The sequence below is a fragment of the Pinus tabuliformis genome, chromosome 7 (genome assembly GCF_031772625.1).
Source record: "Pinus tabuliformis cultivar Carrire ecotype Pingquan chromosome 7, CPIR1, whole genome shotgun sequence".
Lineage (NCBI taxonomy): Eukaryota > Viridiplantae > Streptophyta > Pinopsida > Pinales > Pinaceae > Pinus > Pinus tabuliformis.
The window spans coordinates 164,687,536-164,711,551 of NC_142293.1; the positions used below are offsets into that span (position 1 = coordinate 164,687,536).

Below are 24,016 nucleotides of genomic sequence, written 5' to 3' on the forward strand. Positions count from 1 at the left end.
GGAAAATAATGATTCAGTGCAAGAGGGTAAGGATGATAGGGAGGTAGAAAACAAAGCAAAAGTAAGCATAGTAAGCAGAGAAAAAGTTGGAACAAGAGCAAAAGAAGAAGAAAAAGTAAGCCACCAACTACAAAGTGAAAGTAAGCAGCAATAGTTTAAAGAGTTAATGGATAGTAGCAGCAACCTGAAACAAAGAGAAGGAGGCAGAAGTAAGAAAAAAAACATGGACTAGTCCAAGGATGTACTGAAAAAAGAGATTGAAGAGATGTGGCAACTAATGATGAGGCAGTACAAATGGAGGAAAATGGTAATAGCAGGAAGAATGATCAATCAAAGTTTGAACCTGATTGACAACAAGAAGAAGATGGAGCAAAAGACAACAGAAGTATAACAACAACAAAGGAACAAGGCATCTGAGTAGTTATAAAACAAAGTATGGGATCCAGAAAGACAAATATTAGAAGACACATGATTAGGAGATCATGAATACTTTCTACTTTGGGAGTCTAATGTAGGAGCATTCAGCCCAAGGAAAATCATTGTAATTAAGTAGACATAGGGGGTCATGTATTTTTAGGAAGTTGGATTCCTAAGTGATAAATTGATGTAATATTAGGATTTTGAGTGCATAAAATAGAAATTAATTAGATAGTGAGAGGAAGTTGTAAATGCTCTCAAATAAATGAGAACATGAGTCGTGAATAAATGACAAGAGTTAGAAGTCAATCAGGACTCTTAAAAACAGTTTCATGATTCGAGGGATGAGAGAGAGATTTTAGGAATTAATTAGAGTAGAAGTGGATAGAGAAGTTAGGAGTCAGTTCAGAGGATTTAGGAGTCAAAGCAGGATTAGTTCAATAGAACTTATTGGCATAAATGTAATCCTATGGGCAGAGCTCAGAAAGAGGCCACAATATTGAAGAATAGGCCTGTGTGAGACACAAAGTCTCGGATATGTAATTGATTGTTTATATTTATATATATAGATGTTTATTCTTGATTGTGTCAGTGTGTTGAAGAGTATTTCATGAATGAACTACTTTTGAATTCGTAGGCTCTGTAACAGGTTGTAGATAGAATTATGAAGGACGCAGAGGAACAAAATGATTCATAGGAATCATGAATGGATCCTTGAATCCAATTGAGGAATAGAGGGAAGCTCTCGGGTGAAATAGCGAAGTGAGATTTCACAGAAGAGTAAAGCTCAGAGGTAGCTGAGCAACGGAAGAAGAAGGCAGAGTTCTGAAGAACTACACAAGAGAAGAGCGATTTAGAGGACCATAATGGGTCGTTGAATCCATTAGAGGGATTAAAGTCAAGCTCAGGAGGAATCGCACAGTAAAACAGTAGAAAGGCCGAAACCTTTGAAGAAGAGCAAAACCATAGAAGAACTGAAGACTTAGCATAAAAACTAAGTAAAAAGGAGGAGCGAAGGAGTAAAGTGTCAATGCTCAGCAGCCGTTGGATTTGGAAGATCAATGGTCCAGATCATGTTGCATGAGGTAGAGTTGAAAGATCGCATCGGCGAACTTTAATGAAGGAAGGTGGTTTTGTAACAGTGAAAGTGGATTTCGGGCGGCCTTAAAACCGTAAGTGGTTTTGAAGTACGAGAGCCGATTCCACTTATGAAATGAAGCATGGCAGTGAGAGGAGAGAGGAAACCACTTTATCGGGTGGTTAATCCTCGCGCTTGTTATCTACCCAATATCAACAACAGCCGTCGGATTTGTTGGGTGAAGATTGATGGTGGAGAATAGGCATGCAAGTTTAAACGGTCAGAACTAATATCAACCGTTGGATCGAAGGATACAATGGATGATAAAGATTTGATTGGAGGCTTCGATGATTGGAGATTGGGCTTATCGGAGTTCGAAGGAGCAGCACTATGGAGCGACTAAAGGTGTTGACCTGACGATTTTATAGAAGTAGGTGTATAAGATTTGAAATTCGCTTATGTGTTTCAGAGTTGGATTTCATGTAATTCTCGTGTATTCATATATTGCATTAATGTGTTGTGCCCAAGTCTTGTAAGACTAAAGCATTATTCAAATGCTTTTGATAGTAACTTATCAGAGTTGGAGGGGTGATAGAACATATATGTGGTAAGACCGTGGATAATTGCAATCCTCGATTACGATAAAGGTGAAACCTCAATAACTATGCAGAAGCTATATAGAGGGAAAAGGGTATGTTTTGCGGGGGTTTTCCTTTGTAAATAGTTTATAAAGGAAAATAGCATTTATGCATTAAAATATATGTAACCAATGGTTAAATAGGAAAGGTTATATATATGTGGTATAAGGTTTTATAAAGGTTGTGAAGGGGTTTTAAGTCACGATAGGAAATATCTAATGGAAGGCTTTAATAAAGTCTTATATGAAGGCTCGAGGGTTGATTAAAGTCCCGATAGAAGGTTTAAAGCGGGGTGATTAAGTTCTGATATAAAGGAACTGATGAATAGGGCCTTAACCATTTACGGTAGAAGATTTGACTCCTTTGAGAGTTAAATACCTGGGACTAATGAGTGGATGCATTTATATTCATACTGTGGGTGTAAGCGGGGGTAACCTTGCATCACTTCTACTACTCTTCCGCCAACTTCGCAGCATCGTGTGCCACCTAGGACTTAGCTGCTGCTCCTTTCATTTTTGCATTCTTCTGCCAACTATGCAATCCGTAGTTTTGCCTCATCCTTTTTTTGTTGCATGGCGGACTTCTCCACTTCTACTACGGAGCTAGCTGGAGCGTGCCACTCCAGCGGTCATGACTCAAGGACGGTGAAGATGATATCATCCGTCACCAGATAGGGTAGCTCGCGCCATGTCTACGCGGGGTCCTTTTGCGCCCTGATGTAAACGTGGTGGAAATCTTCCTTGAACTCTGTGAAGCTGTACAGACTGTTGTAGACCATGGGCAATAACCACTACTTGCACTTAATCCCCATTCTGATGTACATCTCCATGAACACCCAGAAGATTTTACCGTCCCTTATCCTTTGCACATCTCTAGTTGCCCATAATGAAGCTTACTTTGCTACCTCCGAAAGGTCCTATGTGATCGTCGAGAACTGATTGTCTTTGGGAAATTCCCATGCCACCAGTAGTATGGACAATAGAAGCCACACATAGTGAAAAGTATTCCCCTACTCCTATGCCTCGTGATAGTTCTTAAGGAACTCTATGCATAAGTAGTTTGCCCAGCTGAACTGGACCCATTCTGCACATTGCGCTGCTAGTGCAACAACCAATGCGGAAACCTCATTCACGCGGAACTTCCACATAACCTTTCCTACCAATATCTACATTGTGACTTTGACCGCAAGGTTGTTGATGTTGGAAATTGCGTACCCTCTCTTCTTCTTCTCCAGCTTAAACTTCTTCTTCATAGCCTCTGCGCTGGCCAAATCATCACTCTTGCCCTCCGAGATGTTCGCTGGGTCATCCCCTTTGCAAGGGAGCTAGGAAATTTCATGAATCAAATGGTTCATGACGGGGATGGGCTCCTCCAGCCACAAGCTCCCATCATGCACCAAGTAGAGCAGCTGCTTGATGACAAAAATGGTCACTGGGGCGCGATGGTAATGCGACACCCAGAGCAAGTTTAATAGTCCTACCTTCTCCACACCTCTCAGTCATTTATGTGGCTCCAACTCTATGATTCTAGTCGCCGCGTCTTTCTTCTGTCGCATTAGTTGCACGGTTGCCAAATGTGGGAACTTCTTGTGGTCCATGTTATCCTAGTCTTTAATTTTTCCTACAGGCACTTGCCCCAAGCGCGGTCCTTCAAAAATAATGTTGTCAGGGAGTAGCAGAGTTTGCAAAGAGCTCTTGCTCTCATCTAGATCTTTGAGCACCTTTTCTTTCCCTTTCCACTGAGGAACATATGTAGGCAACCTGGTAAGAGGGTCCACACCCTGGGTGTCAACCTCCATTTCTACATCCTCCTCTTCCTCTACCAGGATTTCTTCAAAGTCTTCCTCCTCATCGGTCTCCAAATTGATAGCCTTCCCCTTCTCTTCCATGGCAAGCTTAGTCCTTAATGGATTCCTAGGGGATATGCGCACCGGTACCATAGCCTGCTTGTCTTTCTTGGGTCTCAGCGTGCACAACAATTTAGGTATTTGTACGACTATGTTGACACTTTCTAGAGCTTCCACTTCTGTCATGGCCTGTGTGGCTTCCTCAGCGGTCATTACTCTGGTATCCATGGCTTCCTCAAGTGTTGCCATAGTTTGATTCCAAAATTCTCTTAACGGCTCAGGTAATTGCTCAAGCAACAAATTTGCCTTCAAAAGATCAAACAAGTCTAGGTTCATGAATGTCTGGGCGTGCAACAACTCAGTTCTCAATTTTCCAAGTGTTGTTTGCTAGGCAGCCATTTGCAATTTATAGCTCCTTTTGAATTTGAATTCAACCGTTTACCCCATATTCAGTCCATTTATGCTTGATTGGCAGTAGATTTTCAAGAATCTAGCCCATAAAGTTCACCTTAAATGCTTGCTACCTGCTCCATTTGGTCTCAAACCAAGCATCACATCGTGAATAGTGATTGTAATGGTCACTTTCCAGCCAACCCACATGGCAATGAGCTACCCTTGCGTTGTCATAGACCCTGTGACACTTCGCTACTGTGCACAGTCCTGACATCACGCAGCTCCCAGGCAGAGTAGTTTATATTCTTGCGCCTCCTTTCAGCTTCCTGGAGCGCTAAGACTGTGCTTCTGCCGGATATTCAGATGGTCGAGCCACCTGTGTATGGCTTCAAATGACTACCATTTACTTTCCTTGGGAAGGGTTCTCCATTTAACTTTACCAACTACACCGTGCCATCATCTGTGATCTCCTTAATAACATACCGTCCCAGCCAATGCATTCTGAGCTTTCGTTGGAATTTATCAAACTTACTATCATATAACAGCACCAAATCATTCACCTTAAAGGTGCGCAGCTTAATATGGCGAATGTGCCAGGCCTTTTCGTGCTGCTTAATATGTCGATTGTGCACTACCTTTTCATGCTACTTCTTCTTCGAGCTCCTCCAACTGCGCAAGCATCTCCTCCAGGGCTCCATGGTCCATCATACTTGTGATCACTTCTATGCGTAGACTAGGCACGATCTATTCCATAGGCATTATAGCTTCCACTCCATAGACAATCCTAAAAGGTGTATGTCCCATCAGTTTCTTACATGTCGTCCTATAATCCCATAATACTGCAGGTACGCGTAGGTCCCAATCACTTCGCTACGCATTGAATATCTTGTTCAGCGCATTGCATACCCTGTTGAACACTTCCGCATGGAGAACCTTCTATGTGACTGTTCTTCCTACATAATGTCTCCCCAACATTAAGATCCATTTGCACATTTGTCCCCCCAACACATGCTTATTGACCATACATTTCAGCGCGGAGTTCATGTGCATCCCCATAGGTTATTTTCCATGTGCCTATCCCCACCTGTCCAGATGCATGCCCGAATCATTTGGATCATCCCATCCATTGTACTTATCTATCAATCACATCCTAGGCTTCCTAAATCGCATGCGCATCATTCTCGTACATTCGCACCAGTCATCAAAGTTTCCTTTGTGCATACCCCACCATCTCGCAGGCATCACGTGCAGTACCCAATCCAAGCCTTGGAAGCATTACTTTTTTGGCACCTCCATTTCAAATTTATGCAAGAAGATATCTACCTCAGTTAGTCCATCATAAGTACGTAGATCTCTTACTTCTGTCGATACACATCGTAGTGACTTGGTCATCATATTATAATTTAGTGTGGTTACTTCATGTAACTAATTCTGCCATTGCTCTATCTCTTTATCAAAATCCAAAGTACAGGAGCTCTCACGCTCCCATGAAATTCGCCCTTCCACGGTGTGATTTACCCAGTCTTGCTCTTGCATTGCTATCTTGTAGATGCAGTCCAAGTCGTCATCAATTTCATAGTCATGCACTGGCTTCGTATAGCATGATCCTTCAGCAGGGTGTAGGGGTATAATTACGTGTAATGACTTCTTCTCAAAAATCATCTTGCGCTTCTTCAGATTAATCACATTGTTCATGTCAATGGCCCAATCAATTCCTAAGAGCACGAGGTTGGGATTGTTGTCATCAGCAATCTCTATCACTTCAAAGTCTGCTAGTGTGCTCGGTCCCTCGATATCCATGGTTATTCCCTACAATCACCCCATGGGTATTATTTTTTGTTGGTTCACCATTCACAGCTAAATTGGAGACCACTGCAACGTAGGTCACCCCATTTGTTCCCATGTCTTCTTTGGTAGAACATTTGCATCCAATCCTAAATCGAGGATAACTTGATCCATCTCATATTCTCGGATCTATGCGGTTAGTCTCATTTCCCTTCCCATCCTTGTCTTTTGCTTTCCAATCTTCTGAACTACACACAGTTCTCCTGGCGCGGTCCCAGCACACCTATTAATGAGTTCTTGTAATACTTTTACAACCTTAATGTCACATAGTAACTTCATACATGTTTCCAGGAACGCTGTGAGCATAGATGGTTCCATCTCTGGCTTCGGTCTATCTTTGCTTCCTGAAGTGGAGGCATCAGCGAATCTCTTCTTAGCTTCCATGAAGGTTTCTCGAGTACGCTCCAAATCAAACTCCGCTTCTTTCACCTGAGATTTGTGAACCCAAGTACTATCTTCTGGCTATTTGCCTTTGTCATCTCCAATCATGATTCCACTTTGGAGCACAATGTTCACATTCAGATCTTCCTTGCGCGGCTCAGACCTCATCATCTGCAAGTTCTGAGTCAGAGGAGGTGGTAGCGCTCCTTTGTTGCGTATCATAGCTATCAGTGTAGGACAATCTTCTGTCTCATGATCAAACAAGGTGCAATACAGACACAACGGGCACATTGGGTTCGTGCAATCGTAAGGAATAATGTCTTGGCCCTCCGAAATTGTAGCATATCAACTTTCTTTGACCTCTTCTAGGTCCACCTACACCTTGGCCTCATCCGCGCCCCTGAAATCATGTTCACACCATTCCTGCATTCTGGTCTAGGGGCCGCGTTTCGGCCTAAACTTTGTAGGTGGGAGTTCTATCCATCATCAAATCATAGCTTCTACAAGTGCGTTCATCGTGTCCCATCAACCTACAAAATTTGTAGAACAACTGTTGTGAATTTTGCATATACTTTTGTAACAATTGGCAGTTGTTCGTGGCATGTTTTCCAGCTATTTGACAAATCGTGCACTACCAAGCAGGCACCGCACTAGCTCCTGCTTGCACTTCCAGCCTTAAAGGCATCATCCCCCCTCTGGTGAGGTAATTTTTGAAAACTAGGTAGTGGTCCTTGTCATGACCCTGACCCTTGCATTTTACGCACTGCACCTCTTCGCGTACTTTTGGTCGAGCTATCCTATCTTGTTTTAGAATTTGCATCTCAAGGCATAAATTCCTTAGTTGAGCGTTGATCTGCTAAACTCCCAAGTTGGGATCCTGCATCAGGGCCTCATGTAGCCTCATTGTGATCTCCAAGGCCTCCACCTAAGTCGTTGGCTTCTATTGCAATAGCACACTCCTTAAATGTGGCGTTAGTGATGCTACAAACCACTCGGGATGTTGTCCATCCATCAGATTCATATTAGCTTCGCGAATATTACATTTCAGCCTTTGATCCAGCTCCCAAGGAGTCTTGCCTGGTAGCATGGTGATCTCTTTGAATCCAATGATCAATTGGGCTTCAAACTTCGACCTGATAAATTCTTTATTTAGCGCAATTTGGATATCCGCGATTCCCCCATTTGGATTATCAGTGGAGTTCTTAATATACCAGGTTAGCACACAATCCTGCAGGGCACTAACCAATGTTTCTTTCTTTATATTGTCATCTATAACTCCTTTTGCTTCCCATACTGCTCTTACAGCGAACCAGAATTGGTTCGGATCCTCATTTCCCAATCCCTTCAACACCAGCAACTTCACGGTGCTTGCCATGTTGAATCGCGGTGGTCATGGAGGTGGTATGGGTGAAGATGGAGGTGATGGCAGTGAAGCTGGTGGTGATGTGGGTGGAGGAGGTATTTGCATAATTCTTTTCCTTATAAGATGTATTGTACTTTGCGGAGAGACCTTCACGAGCTCTTCCTTGTCCCCTCGCAGAGGTGAAATTAATGGGCTATTTTCTAGTCCCTCCCTTCGTTCCTGTAAGATTTTCCACTTTGCGTAGCCCCAAACATCAAGGTAACTGAATAACCCTATTTTTGCACAATAGCATTTTAATCCAAGTATTTAGAGACTTTACATACTTACTTCACAATGCTTTGAGAAAGCTTTGCTCAACCTCACTATAGCTGACGGAGGTGTTAGCTGCAAAATCAGTTGAATCCTTCTATAATTTGATCGAGCCAATGATCAATGGCACACATGATCTTATCCTCCGATGCTTCTAACCTTCGCACTAACTCTGGGGTCCACACAATAGGACCATCAAGTTTCCACCTTCCTTTGCTATCCACTCGTATAGCTCAGTAGGGAAGGATGCAAAGAAGATTTCATGAATCTCTATGTACAGGTAGCAGTCTAACAACTCTTCTTTTGACAGTCAAGGGTTCCTGTTCTCATGTGCTGTGAACTCGTGAATTCTTTTGTCCAACCAATCTTCAATTTCCTTCTTAGTTGGATTCCAATGATATGAAATCAAACATCTCTATGCAGATTTCGGTCCCAACAACGGAACCATTTATTGGCTTGAGGGGGGCTGACCCAGGTTCAGATCTATTTAGCCAAACAAATCCCTACACTACTGGCCCTTTCGGCATCATCCCGTGAAGCGCGGACTGAAGTCTCACCTGAAGCAGTATGGGGGGATTCCAGAACCAAGTTTCCGCACCCTTGAGATGTCTGTGGTGTCAATTTAGTCTAACTGTGCCTACCTTCGCGTAGGTCACTTCGTGCACTGTCCTAACCTTCAATACCTTCACAATGTGTTATAATCATCTTTCACTCAATCTAAACCAGGGCTTGAGATGATTTTGCGCTACTATGGCAGCGACCTGTGCTACTTCCCTAAATTACACTGCGTATCTTACTTATCTTCTTACAGGTCTTAGTTAACTTCAAGTAAATTGATATTATATCTTGTGTTCACTTAATCAACATAGTCATATATATATTCGCGCATCATATAAACATTAGAAGTGCAATTCATGTCCACTATATTCAATGCATAAAATAAGAAATAAATACATAGAATTGATATGAAACTTCTCTTTATTAATACTTCTAGCTATTACAGACTCAACTAGGCCTGTGCACTCAATTGCAGACTACTAGGCCTCTGTGCACTCAGCTACAGAGCCTTCTCCTACTCTACGACCCAACTAGACTTTTCACTTTAGATCTTCCACTATGCTTCTATTCCATCATTAGATTAGATTATTGATGTCTTTATCTACATAGAACCTCGCTCTATTTATACAATCCCATGGTCCGCGGACCATGGCTAGATCTCTACAACCGACATTACATTAACAAAATTGAGGGCAAATAACCCTATGACTCTTTTACAAGCTACGTGCTCCGCGCCCACAAAATATAGAGTATTTACATCGGATTTACAATTTTTTACCAAAGTCTGGGCTCTAAGCCCCGAAACTTCCCTTGGGGTATCCTGTGCCCAACACTTAGAAGAAGATGAAAAACTTTTTCATGCTAGTTTTATTGACTTGGTTCCTCTCACTGATTGGGTTTGAAACTTAGTCCCTATGATGAAGAAACAAGGAATGATTTGAGTATGTGTCGACTACTAGGATATTAATAGTTTTCGTCCCAAAGACAATTATCCAACCTTGTTTATCGACCAAATTGTTGATGATTATGTTGGAAGATAGATTTTTTCATTTATGGATGGATTTCTTGGTTAAAATCAATTCAAATTACTCCCATTGGACCAACATAAGATTTCATTTATCTATCCATGAGGTACTTTTTCCTATTGTAAACTTCCTTTTGATCTAAAGAACATTGGCACAACGTTCAAGAGAACCATGAATTATGCCTTCCATGACATCAAACATATAGTACAACCTTACTTAGATGATTTACTTACCCACTCCAAACATTGTGAGGATCATCCAATTCATCTCACAACAATTTTCCTATTTTTTTAGCATTACAAGCTAAGATTGAATCCACACAAATATGTATTTTGTGTCCAATCTAGTAGACTTCACGGGTTTATTGTGTCAAAAGAATGAATATGCATCGATCCACTCAAAGTACAGGTGAATCTTGATTATGTGGAAAATTATCTTCAGTTATCAATATTTTATATGCTATAATTGAGCTATGAGAACTTAAAATTTTCTCTGCCTTTTGCGTATGAAGAGTGTACTATTGCACTAGTCTAATACCCCTCACAATTTTGTGTGTTATCTTTTAAACTTTTGTTTACTTGGCATATTGTTTAACTGACCTAATTCTCTATCACCTAGAATAATTTTTCTATGTGGCACAACTTATCACGACCTGGCATGGATTTTTCATATATCATTATACTATTTTGACCTATGCAGTTATGACATTACATTTCCTTACATGCTCATCTCTACGTTATGATTTTTTTTAGTGTATACTATGACTAAATAATGCTCTCGACATTATTTCACTATGTCCTTGCCACTTCTTCCTATGTTTGTTCTACCTATGCCATCTATATCATCTTCTATTATCCTCTTAGTCATATGGCACTGCTTCGTCACCATAATCATCATGTTTTACCTTTCATTTATGCATCACCAACTGTCGTTAACAATTTCATCCATTTTAGTAATATTACGTATGATCACTCTCTTGGTCACTTAAGTCTCGCTGGGCAATTGTAATTTTGCTTCTCTCAGTCAACACTTTGTCTCAGGTGTATGTGGATATTTCATTTTTATGATTGAATATTCATATCATGTACTCCTCTATGATGATCTCCAAATCCTTCTATGAGATTTCTTCTCCACAATTTGTTTTATTTGAATTGTCTTCTTTTGTGTAAGATGAGCATGTATGAAGGTGACCCATTTGTCTCTCACTAGACCTACATACCATCTAGCAAAACACCTAGCCATGAAACTAAAACCGCTAGTGGGAAACATACTCTTTTGTCAAAGACTCAACCTAATTCATTGAAGAAATCAAGAACATCAAACTTGACCAAAATGACATTTTGGTTAGCTTTGATGTCACCTCAGTATATACCAATATCCCCATTAATGATGCCATGGAGGTCATCTACAAACTAACAGATCTTGACACATCAAAGCTCATAGAAATTTGCCTAAGATCAACCTTTTTCAGCTTCATGGAAGACATTTATGAACAGACATGTGGAGTTGCCATGGGGTCGCCTCTGTCCCCTATTATTGCCAATTTATTTATGGAGGAATTTGAAAACAAAGCCCTTATGACTGCACCCCTAGAACCTAAATTGTGGAAAAGATATGTGGATGACACATTTATCATATGGCCTCATGGAAGAGAAACCCTAGAAACCTTCAAACAACACCTAAATAGTTTATCCCCTTCCATAAAATTCACTATGGAAATTGAGGTCAACAAAAGCCTCCCCTTCTTTGACATCCTCATCACTACGAATGATGATGGCTCTATATCCCACCAGGTATATAGAAAAAGGACTCACATCGAACAATATTTGCATGGATCCTCACATCATCACCCTACCCACAAACTAGGAGTGCTTAACATATTAGCAACCATAGCCCTTAGAATCTCTGACAAGGAACACCTAAAAAAAGAAATAGAACACCTTATTCAAGTTTTCCTAAAAAACAGATACAACAAACATCAAGCTATCAAAGCCATAAATAAGGCAAACACTCAACCTAACAAAAATAAAATCTTTGATAATATAATAGGAAAAGTCAACCTCCCTTACATACTAGGAACTACAAACAAAATCTCCCTCATCCTAAAAAATAATGGAATTCTAGCCGCTTTCAAACCCTTAAACACTATTTGTAACTGCCTTAATCCAGTCAGACAAAATTGATCCTAAATTCCATAAAGGTGTCTACTTAATTCCCTGCTCATGCAGCAAACCCTATGTAGGTGAGACTGGGAGATCCTTTAACACAAGAATCCAAGAACACGCAGCTGACATTAAACACAGTCGATCCAAATCCTCAGCTCTAGCTAAACATTCTGATAAAATTAATCACCAAATCTGTATAGAAGATACCCATATCTTAGCTAGAAGTGATCACTACTTCATAAGGAAACTCAGAGAAGCCATAGAAAGTAGCAAACACCCTTATAACCTCAATAGAGATGACAGATGGACCATAAGTGAAAACTGGATTCCAATCCTATCATCCAAATCTACCCCTACCTAACTATAATCATCCTCTAATTAACCTAGAACAATCATAAAAGATCTAATCCATTATAATTAAAAAAAAACTATGACCATACTAAAATATAATTTAACAAAAACCATAGGAAATAAACATCAATTTAAAATATATTAACTATAATAACTCCACAACCTAGGATAATATGTAGTAAGCCTTAATAAATAATCTTGACATATAATTAAAATGAACATGATTAAAATTAATATAAACACAAAGTGAAAAAAATCACAATAAAACATAAATAAGAAGTTATTATTAACTCAACTATGACCCTAATAAGACACAGACTCATAGAAATTGTGAATTGGGGCGGAGCTCTGCGGCGATTAGGGTTCTGAGGAAAGTGTCGACGGCACAGGCGGTACAGCACTGGATCTATTCACAGACTGGACCAAATCAACTGTTGAGTGGCAGCGTAGCAGGGTACTAGAGTAGCTCAATGGAATCTCCTCAGGGGAGGGCGTCAGAGCCCTCCCCATCGCAGCACGGTCCTGAGCAGGCGTTCCTCTTTGGATCGGTCGACAGGGAGATACTGAACAAAGAGAACAGGCATCAGCATGAAAACAAGAAGACAGGAGGACGGAAGGACAAAGCCAGCGTCACTCAAGACAGAGAGGAAAACCCAGAGGAAATCCCGAAGGTCTCCTCGACAACATGCAAACCAATAGCTAAAGAACGGCCACGAATAGAGCTACCTGGACACAAGATTGACAAGCGAATCGAATTCATGAGGGATCATGCCCTTATTGGGAAGTTTATAGGGTTCTGGCCGACAGAAAGAGCCTTATATGGATGGATTGCAGCGAAATGGAAGCCCAAAGGAGATGTTACTCTGCAGCTAGGGCCGAAAGGCTTTTTCACAGCAATTTTTTACTGTCTTGAGGACAAACACAGAATTCTGGGAACAGGGCCCTACTTCTTCAACTCAGCGGGCCTGTATTTGAGGGAGTGGATACCAAGATTCAATCCGGATAAGGAAGATCTCACCTGGGCGCCAGTCTGGATCAGAATGTATGGACTTCCAGATGAATATTGGGACGAGGACATTCTCAAAGATATAGGAAATGGACTGGGGGAGTACATCAGGGCTGCAGAAGAAACCAAAATGCGCAGATACACTTCCTATGCTCGCATCTGCGTCTTCATGCGCCTGAACGAAGCCCTACCAGAATCGGTAAGTCTCTCTCACCGTGACGAGGAGTGGATCCAACCTTTGGACTATGAGCATGTACCCTTTCGTTGCAGGAAATGCCATGCTCTTGGGCATCTATTCCGAGACTGTCCCCTGAATACCAAAGCCATTACTCCTGACCCCTCTGAACCCCCAACCCAGGACGGCTTCACCAAAGCCCCTAGCCGAAGGCGAGCGCACAAGAAACCCTCAAATGGGAATAAGCCCCAGCAAAACAACACCCATGGCCCAGCTACTAAGAACAGTTTCGAAATCCTCGCTCAATCCTCTGATGAACAACCCCCGATCTCTGAGTCTAACCCTACCCCTCCCTCTTCCTCCTCCCCTCCCCCCCCCCCTCAGCCTCCCCCTCCAAACGCCAAACCCCCATAATCATCACAGATAACCCCTCAGGAGGACTGAAAGAATCGGCAGAGAAATACAAGGATATGGAAGTCGATGGAAAGCTAGACCCCCCTTCAAGCTCAGAGATTAATATGGAAGGAAGCAGTCAAGTGCAACAGATGGAAGAAGAACCAGAAAGCATAGATCTGAACGGCCTAGACATTCTGGAACTAGAACTAGCATGCAAAAAGAAAGCATATGACAGTATACCCGAAATCCAACTCAGCAAGCTGGAAGTGGTCATTTTGAGAGCTTATCAGCAGCAGCAACTAGGTATACAGCCAGGAAGCCATTGGGATGGAAACCTCCCCCCAAAAGATACCAAAAAGAGAGGAAGAAGAACGGATCTACAGAGAACGATCGAGATTGGGAAAATCCTGGTAGACTCAGGCAGGTATGCTAAATTGACAAAGTACTATAAACCCTCTGCTAATAGTTGAACCATGAAGCTTGTATCATGGAACCTAAGAGGGCTCAATAGCCCAGGGAAACTCAGAATGTTAAAAAACATGATTAAAATGGAAAAGCCGCAACTATGCTTTTTCCAGGAAACCAAATGTAATGGCTCTACTCTAGGTAGCATACTCTCCAAAGCCTGGCCAGGATGTCGTTCGGTAGCGGTAGATGCCTCTGGAGCTTCAGGAGGGCTTGCTATTGCATGGAACACTCAAGCGTTAAATCTCTCAGATTTCCACGCTTCTCATCATCTCATCCAGGCAGCCTTCCACATTTTAGGCACGAACATTCATGGAAACCTATCAAATGTATATTTCCCGCAGGATACAGGAAGCAAAATTGCGCTTCTGGACACCATAGAAGCTTTGAACAACAACAGGAGGCACCCACTCTGGATTATCGGAGGGGATTTTAACATGATTACCAAGCTAGAGGAGAAGATCGGGGGGAGGAATAGATTGGAACAAGAAAATGCCCATTTCAAGGACTTCATTCAAAACACCTCCCTCATAGACATGCCTTTTTGTAATGGCACTTTTACATGGAGCAATCGCAGAGCAGGAAAGCATCAAATTGCATCCAAACTGGATCGCTTCCTCATATCAGATAACGCGGTTCACCTCGGAGGAGACATTTCAGCTGCAATTCTTCTGCACACCGGTTCGGACCATTGGCCGATTGCCCTTCAATGGCAAAGACCAGGTGACCTGACCAGGAGACCCTTCCACTTCGAAGAGTTCTGGCTCTCGCACCCCGCGTTTAAAGACTTTGTCAAAACTACATGGACTTCCTTTATCCCACCAGAAGGGTCTAAGATGTATAAGTTCCAACAGAAGCTCAGGTTTCTAAAAAATCACCTAAAGCGCTGGAACAGGGAGACCTTTGGAGATATCTTTAAAGCGCAACAAGATCTAAACCGGGAATTGACGGACCTCCAACAAAAGGTAACCACAGAGGGACACACTGAAGTGACTTTGGAACAGGAACGACGCATCCACAAACAACTTGAGGAAAGGTGGAAGCAGGAAGAAGTTTATTGGAAGCAAAAATCCAGAATCAGATGGTTGAAGGAAGGTGAGCGAAACACTAAATTCTTCCATAAAACCACTATTCAAAGAAGAATGCACAACAACATACCTTTCATTCAAAATCAAGGGGGGGTAAAAGTAGAAAAGCATGAGGAAATTGAGGAGGAATTTCTCAATCACTTCAATCAGGTCCTTCAAGAGCCTGAGGGAGACAGGCGACAGGCAATTGAAAGAATTACCAACAATGTGCCAAGGATCATTACGGAGGAACATAATGAGCTTCTCCTCTGCCCAATTCAGCCTCAGGAGGTGGACGAGGCAATGTCCCAGCTTAAGGAAGGAAAAGCCCCTGGACCGGACGGATTCACCACCACGTTCTTTCACACTTTCTGGGAGATGATAAAACAGGAAGTCTGGCAAATTGTTGAAGAGTCGAGAGCTCTCCATTGGTTGCTTCCCTCTCTCAACTCCACCTTCATTGCCCTCATCCCCAAAGAGGAGGATTCAATCACTCCCGACAAATACAGGCCGATTGCTCTTTGTAATGTCATTTACAAAGTAATTTCCAAAGTTGTCGCTAACCGGTTAAAGCCCCTGTTGCCTCTGCTCATATCTCCGGAACAGTCGGGGTACGTGGAAGGGAGACAGATCATGGACGACATTCTCCTCACGCACGAGATAATACACTCCCTCAAACAATCAAAACAGGCAGGTATGCTTCTTAAGCTGGATCTCTCTAAGGCTTTTGATAAACTCAGCTGGACTTACATTCAGCAAATGCTAAAGGCTTTTGGTTTTTGCTCTATGTGGATTCGCTGGATCATGAGTCTAATTACCTCCACTCAATTCTCCATCCTTGTGAATGGGATCCCCTCCCGCCCCTTCAATCCATCTAGAGGAATCAGGCAAGGGGACCCCCTATCCCCCTTCCTCTTTGTTCTAATGGCAGAAGGACTTGGCCGCCACATTAAACATGCCCTCCATTCTCACCAACTCAAAGGCCTCTCAGTTCACAACACCCCTGCTACCTCTCATCAGCAGTTTGTTGATGACACCATGCTATTTGGCTATCCCTCTGTCCAGGAAGCCTCCTGCTTCAAATCCCTGCTCAATGATTTCTCTGAAGCTTCAGGCACCAATGTCAATTGTTCCAAATCGCAGATTTTTTTCTTTCACACGCCTCCTCCTGTTAAGACTGCGGTTGCTCGAATCCTTGGCTTTCCCACAGCCTCCCTCCCCTCCAAATACCTCGGAGCCCCCCTCACTGCCTCAGCCATAAAGCACTCCTCCTGGCGAACCCTCATTGAGAAGCTTGAATCCCGTCTTAACCTTTGGACGCACAGATCTCTGAATCTGGCCAGTCGGGTAGTGCTCATTAAGTCTATCCTTCAGGCAATGCCCCTTTATCTTTTCTCAATCCTTGCAGCGCCCAAATGGGTTTTAAAAAGAATCAGGAATCTTCAGCGTAGCTTCCTATGGGGCAGCTCGGCAACTAACCGTAAATGGGCTCTAGTCAAATGGCCCACAGTCTGCTTGCCCAAAGACAAAGGGGGTATTGGGCTGAGAGACCCGGAGCACAGCAACTCCATTATGAGCGCTAAAATATGGTGGCATTGGATCACTAACCCAGAAAAACCTTGGGTAAAAATCTGGACAGCTAAATATGCCAATAACAGACCTCAGGAGGAGCTCATCAGGTTCACCCCCACTGAAAAAGGTTCGCTAATATGGAATGCGGCCAAACAGCACTTCCAGTTAATTCAGCAGCACAGTTTTTGGGAAGTCAGGGATGGCAAAACTGCGAGATTCTGGACAGATGCATGGAGCCAGATGCCAAAGCTCACCCACGTTCTCCATCCACCCCCGGAACTCGTTAGGCTGGAGCAGCAGCAAGAAAAGATCCGACACTTTTGGGTGCAGGAAACGGAGCACGGATTTAGGAAATGGAAACAGGGTAATCAGCTAATCAACATCACAAACCTACGGGATATTGAGGAGTTGGAGAAGGAGCTACGAAAAAGAAGCATTAGACACGACGAAGGCAATGACATCCTAAGATGGGGATACCGACCAAAGGGTGCCTTTACTACTTCAGAGGCCTACAAGATCGTATGCAACATCACTACCCCTTCTGATCCAATCTGGAGCAAAATATGGCGTCTTGGATCCTGGCCCAAAGTCTCTTACTTCCTATGGTTGGTAAGCCACAAAAGAATCCTCACCTGGGACAAACTAAGGAGAAGAAACTTCCATGGTCCATCCATTTGTCTTAACTGCAATCAAAATGAGGAAACACTCCAACACCTCCTGGACACCTGCCCCCTAGCCAATCAGCTATGGGAAAAGGCGAGCTTTAGATGTCAAAAAAGATGCAGAACAGAGAACGACATAACCAATTCCTTAAGACACTGGCCGCAGAATCCTTATAAAAGCGAGCTTCTCAACTGTTTGTGGAACATGATCCCAGGGCTCATCTTATGGAGCATCTGGAAGGAAAGGAACAAACGCATATTCAAAAACCAGTGCTCATCGATCGAAGACATATGGAACAGGCTCTGTGGGAACCTCAAAGAAACGCTGCTGCTCCAATCCTGGACCCAGGAGGATCTTCCCTCTCTAGACAACGAGAAAGGCATTCTAAGCAACTGGCAACTGCATCTACCTCAGGAACTACACAAGATCGGCCCCTCCAAAAGTAGCATCATAATCAAAGGCACTTGGACCGCTCCCCCTAAGCATTCTTATAAGCTCAATTTCGATGGTGCCTCCAAAGGCAACCCCGGAATGGCTGGTTTTGGAGGAATTCTGAGGAATCATGAAGGCACTCCCCTGCAGATATACTTCGGAAACATGGGTTGGGACACCAACAACTCAGCTGAGCTTGAGGGACTCTGGCAAGGGCTCCTTCTCGCTTGGAATCTCAACCTTCAACCCCTGATCGTGGAAGGAGACTCTCAGATTCTCATAAACATGGCCAAGCGCCTTCAGAATGGCTCTCAAGCAAAAACAATCGCCGCCAGCTGGAGGCTCGAAGCCAGATTAGAGGCCATCGAACAAGCTCTCCGCAGCAACAGGGCCATTTCCTTCAATCACACAAAAAGGGAAGGCAACAAGGTTGCAGACCTCCTAGCCAACATAGGAGTAGAAAATGAGAATACTCTCCTCACAGGAAACACGACTATAATACCAAATAATGTCCAGGCTCAGGAATACGCTAGGCTGGTCCAAAGCGATGCTGCTTCCCCGGATGCGGGTGACACGACGGAGGGAGGTGAGGAGCCACATGGAAGCCATGTGCTGCCTCAAGTTTAAGACAGGCATTCAATGCAAAACGCTGCCAAGGAATATATGTGTGGGTTCTCATGGATGGCAATTCAATGCTCTGTCCAGGGTTCAGGTGCGACTACAGCGAGCAGTTATGGAGTACAGGGTTCGAGGAGGTGATGAAGAGTTTAAGAAAGGTGATGGGGTGGATTGTAATGTGCTGGTTCACGCTTAGAATCTAGTGTATGGTGTTCAGGCTCCTGCCTGGTCTATGGTTTACGGAGCAACAGCTCTCGCCATCCCTCTGTCAGTTGAACGTTGTATCAGGTTTGAAAGGTTGGTTGGGTGGCGTTTCAATTCCTCCTATTCCGCTTTGTTCTATCCCCCTGGTACTTTTGCTAAGATGGTCAGGCCTCGACAGTGCCTGCTCAGCCGTCGAGGCTCTGGCCGAGGTGGGTCTTCTCGTCCTTCAACTGAAAATCCCCAATCCCACTGCTGTCGATGCCTTTGCCATCAAATTGCTGAAGCCAACCCCCTCCAATCAAGCCAATTCATGGACACCAGAAGCCCAGATTCTGACTCAGCACCTCTGCCTGCTTTTGGTACTGCCATCTTCTCCTTCAGCAGTTCCCAGGAAAAATCCCGTATCAATGCCCACGTCTCGGTCCTCTTCCTTGAAGAACCTCAGGATGAGGGTGAGGATCACCCCAGCAAAGGGATGCACCAGGTCGGGAGCTCAAAGGACGTCGAGGAGACGCCAGAGGCTGCTCCAGAGCATGCCGCCAACCCACCTCAGACTCAGGCAGCGTTTTCACCCATGGGGGACAAGAACGACATGGATTCTTTCCCTACGGCAGAGGAAATGGAAGAATATGGTTGGTGCAGGATCGTCGAGGAGAAGCCGGACGATTAGCCGTCCATCCGCTCAGCATCACTCTCTCAGGCGCTGCTCAGGTCCTTCTTTGTTTTTCTGTGTTTGTTATGTTGGCCTACTGTATGTTCTTGCTATGTTTGTTTGGTTCGAAAGGGATCTTGATGAAGGTTTTTTTGATGCCCCTGCGTGGGATGAACACTTTTTGCCCAGAGCCCCTGCGCGGGTTGGTAATTATGAACTGGCAGCACTTCTGTGGTTTAAAGCCCCTGCGTGGGCGGTTTTGCATAGTCGCGGTGCCCCTGCGTGGGCTGCTCTATCTGATAACTTTCAGTCCAAAGTGCCATCTGTGGCCTTTGGCAAAATGACTCTTTGACTGTAAATGTTTTTCCTGTTCCTGTATATAATAGAATAGTATAGTTTTAACGAGAAAAAAAAAAGACTATGACCCTAATAAAATAATGATAACAATTCAATTATTATCATAACAAAATAACTAAACCATAATCAAAACAAATAGAATAAGGGATAAGTAAGACAATTAGAATAGGGCAAATTATCCTAAACAAAAATTTAAAAAATTAAAATAAAACATAAGAGAATAATTAATGAAAACAAATAGAATAAGAAAAATGGATTAGCCATAATAATTAATTAAAATAAATATAATTATAACAATTAAAATAATTAAAATTAAAATAATTAAAATAATTAATTAATTAAAATAAATATAATTAAAATAGGAAATAATTAATACAACCATAACCCTAATCAAATAATAATTCTATAATAATTTTAAAATCCCTAAATATCACAAAAATACAATTAAATTTACAAAACATAATAGAATAATTAAATTAACTCTATAATAATTTTAAACCCTAAATATCACAAAAATAAAATAAAATTAACAAAATATAATAAAACAATTAAATTATAATTAAAACAAATAGAATGATTTAAAAATAATTTAATAAATCCTAATATTTGTCAGCTAAACATCTCATACATCTCTATATAGATGGAAAAAAGAGACGAGTGTTTCAATAATCTTTCACATCCTGAAGATGAACCACCATTGCTGGTTTGAAACGTCGATAAAAAAGAAACCTAATGCGATGTATCCGGAAGATAATCTACATAATCATGAAACTCGCAGAAACCTCATAGATTTCCATTGTAAAAGAAAAGAAAAGTTTTGATAAAGGGTTTCCCAGCTTAAAGTGCACCCTAATAAAGAGGAGTAAAAATTGTAGGATGAGTAGGTGGGTAATTAGAAGAATGGTTGCAGAATTGTGATGATTATTAGATAAAAGCATGTTGATCACCTTCATAATCAAAGATCCAAGTATGGATAATAATTGGACATGTATCAAGTACACAGAGTCAATTGATTAACCTCCCTCATTCATTACATTTTCCACTTAACTAACTTCCAAGAAAAATCTTAAAGTGCCTAAAAGATTAAGTTAAAGGGGCTTAGAGCATTTCTCTGACTTCTGGAGGGACCAGACCTTCGGACCAATGACTTACAGGTTTTAAGTACTAAAAGTCCCCTCATAAGCATTCAACCCCCTCAAATTCACTCATATTCCCCCAAAAATCCCTTTTCCTATGAAAAACATCAAAATCCTAAGGAAACTCACTTTCCCCTAATAAACCCCTTTTCCTAAGGTTTAAACACTATTTTTCCCAAGGAAAAGCCATTACCCCCATAAAAACCCATTTCTCACAAAAACCCACAAATATACATTTAGCCTAAGTTTTTATGTTTTCTATGTGAAAAGCAAAAACAAATTGCAAAGAATTCATTTCACACTTAGCGCTAAAACATTCTCCGCCTTCATTCATATTAACTTTTAACTTTATTTATGTATTAACTCCCAAGATAAAAACCCTTCCCCTATAGTTATATAAAACCCTTATATTAATATTCCGCCGTGAAAAAGTTTGAAAAATAAACTTTATATAAACCCTATCCAAATAAAAGAGATTAATTAACCGATCTGTGGTTAATTAATAATTGACCCCGCCAATGAAATCGCCCCCGACGCCCTAACCACACCATAATATCTGATTAAAGTTAATCCCGCACTCTTAAACCTCCGTTGGGCCCCTCCATTAAACCTCATGTCAAAACTCCACCCCGATCACTGTACGATCGGGCGCCATTTGATCCGACGGTTAACACTCATATCGGGTGGCCTCCAAAGGCTGACCTTTACCCACCCGATATGGGTGGTTTTTCTTTCACCCTACTGCTATGTAGTGCCCAATGAATGGCATCGGGCGGCCTCCCACTAAAACCACCCCAGCCCAAAAGCAGTGCGACCTAAACCTACTTACCACCTCCCGCTAAACGAAAAAACATCTCATTCCCCGCTTAATGCCAAAATGTGCCTTTCCCCATGTACCGGCCAAATTGGTTGACTTTACACATAAAACTAAAAAACTCATTGTTTCTAGTTTTATCGTGGAAAACGCTCAGACCTCCATGCAACTGCCAACCCAAGTTCAACCGTCAACCTGCTGAAGCTGCTAAATGTCCAATCCATCCTTCAGTCACGAATGCCTCCTGCAAACCATGCATAGTCGCCCATCAACCCATTCACAGCCAAAACTAGGTATTTACCCAAATTCACAGTAAAATCCTATCTCATTCCTAAAGCCCATTACTCAATTGCTTTAAGTTAGTAAGTAATTAAGTAAAACAATTTCTCAGCAACCCCAAACCACTCTCAATTGAGCCAATCTATCCCCAGATTGACTAAAAACCCTTTTCCCCCATTCTTGAATCCACAAGAACCAAGAATGGTCACTCTAGTCGCACTGAATGTCCTACCACTTAATACTCCCCACCAGGACTTAGACCATCTCCCTTTGGCAAACAAAGACTTTCAAATCAAATACACCTCTATCCCTGAATCTCCATTGAAGTTATATTGCAGGTACAGAGACCAGTACTTAAACAATGCAGACAATATAGGTCTTTGGGAATCAAGTTTGTGCAAATACCAATTCCCTAGAGTTCATATCTTCCCTGAAATTGTCCACTATTACCATATGAATTACAATCCCGGCCAAAGAGTAGTGATGACTCCTGACCATACTGTATTATTCACCATCACTTTTGAATCCATTAATGAAATACTACAATTGCAACTAGGGCAAAACCTGACCCCCATCTCTGTTGGAGACCTGCTTGACAGGTTCCCTATAGTAACCTCTATCAAACTTGCTCAGTTATTCCAGACCTTCATTATGGAGGAGAAATACATTCCAAAGGACCCTCCTCCATACATGTGGACCATCTTCTCTAAACTTGGTTGAGACATTATATGCACGATATCTAGTGTTTTAGGCCAAACTACCAGTGAGTTTGTTGATGAGATCATTATAGCCTTCATAGAGCCACTAGGACAGATAAAGGAAATGCTCTGGTCCAACATCATTGACTTTGACAATGACGTTTGGCCCTCAAGTCAAGTAATTTTTGAGCAAACTAAACTGGTGAAAGTGGTCACCGAAGCAATAGTTAAAACGAGAGAAGAGCTAGGAGACAAGCCTAAAGAGGCCAATCAATTGATAACATTCTTGAATAGCAAAAATAGGTATCAGTTGGATGAACTGGGAAAAGAAGATATAACATCAACCATCATAGAAATCAATAAGGTTCTTACTAAGAGAAACCTGATGCTCAATCTTGAGAAGAAATGCCAAAGTATGCAAGCTGATATTGATAGATTCATGAAAAAGTTTGTTATTTTGAGGGAAAAAGGCCTTCCCAGTCCTATGGTCATCCATGACAAGCTTATTACCCAAGGGGACCACGGTGAAAGACTAAACAATTTGGCCAAAGACAAAACTAGTACTTCAGGGGTAAAAGCTTTACCCATAGGAAAGGTATTGTATGACAATCCGGAAGGTATGTTCTTCCTAGAACATGAGGTAAAGAACCTGTTTGTCAACAAGCCAAATTTTACTAAGTACACCGAAGCTGATGAGATATATAGAAAAATGCCGAAGACAAAATTACCTGAAGACGAATGGTGGGTAAATTTAACATATTTACTATAAAGTTACTGCAGTAAATCTGATGGCAGCTAGGTAAAATAGGTGAAATAGGGTCAAAGTGTAGCAGGTAAAGAGTATAAGTAAGTTGAAGACATAAAGTAATTCCAGCACATAGATATCAACCAACTGAAAGAGCCAAATTCGAATTACAACAGCCAACACAATCACAATAAAAGGGACTGCAAGAGGGCATTTTTCCATCTGTCTTTATCTTCATGCTTGAAGATATTTTTGATTTCCTAGAATAATTCTCAGACTGTTATGAGATATTTTGTAACATTTTTTGTATAAATACTTCACATTTTGAAGTAATTAGGGTGGATTCAAAAGACATTTCTGTAGAAATT

At 42.0% G+C, this 24,016-nt stretch overlaps 1 protein-coding gene across 1 annotated transcript; it reads left to right on the top strand.

The window, feature by feature from the left end:
* The first annotated feature begins 14,020 nt into the window (after positions 1-14,020).
* LOC149246349 (uncharacterized) lies at positions 14,021-18,159 on the top strand. Its single transcript, XM_089440832.1, has 5 exons — positions 14,021-14,356; positions 14,525-15,506; positions 15,588-16,172; positions 16,593-17,655; positions 17,928-18,159. The coding sequence occupies exons 1-5, from the start codon at positions 14,021-14,023 to the stop codon at positions 18,157-18,159; spliced, it is 3,198 nt and encodes a 1,065-aa protein (XP_089296958.1).
* Positions 18,160-24,016: the final 5,857 nt, after the last annotated feature.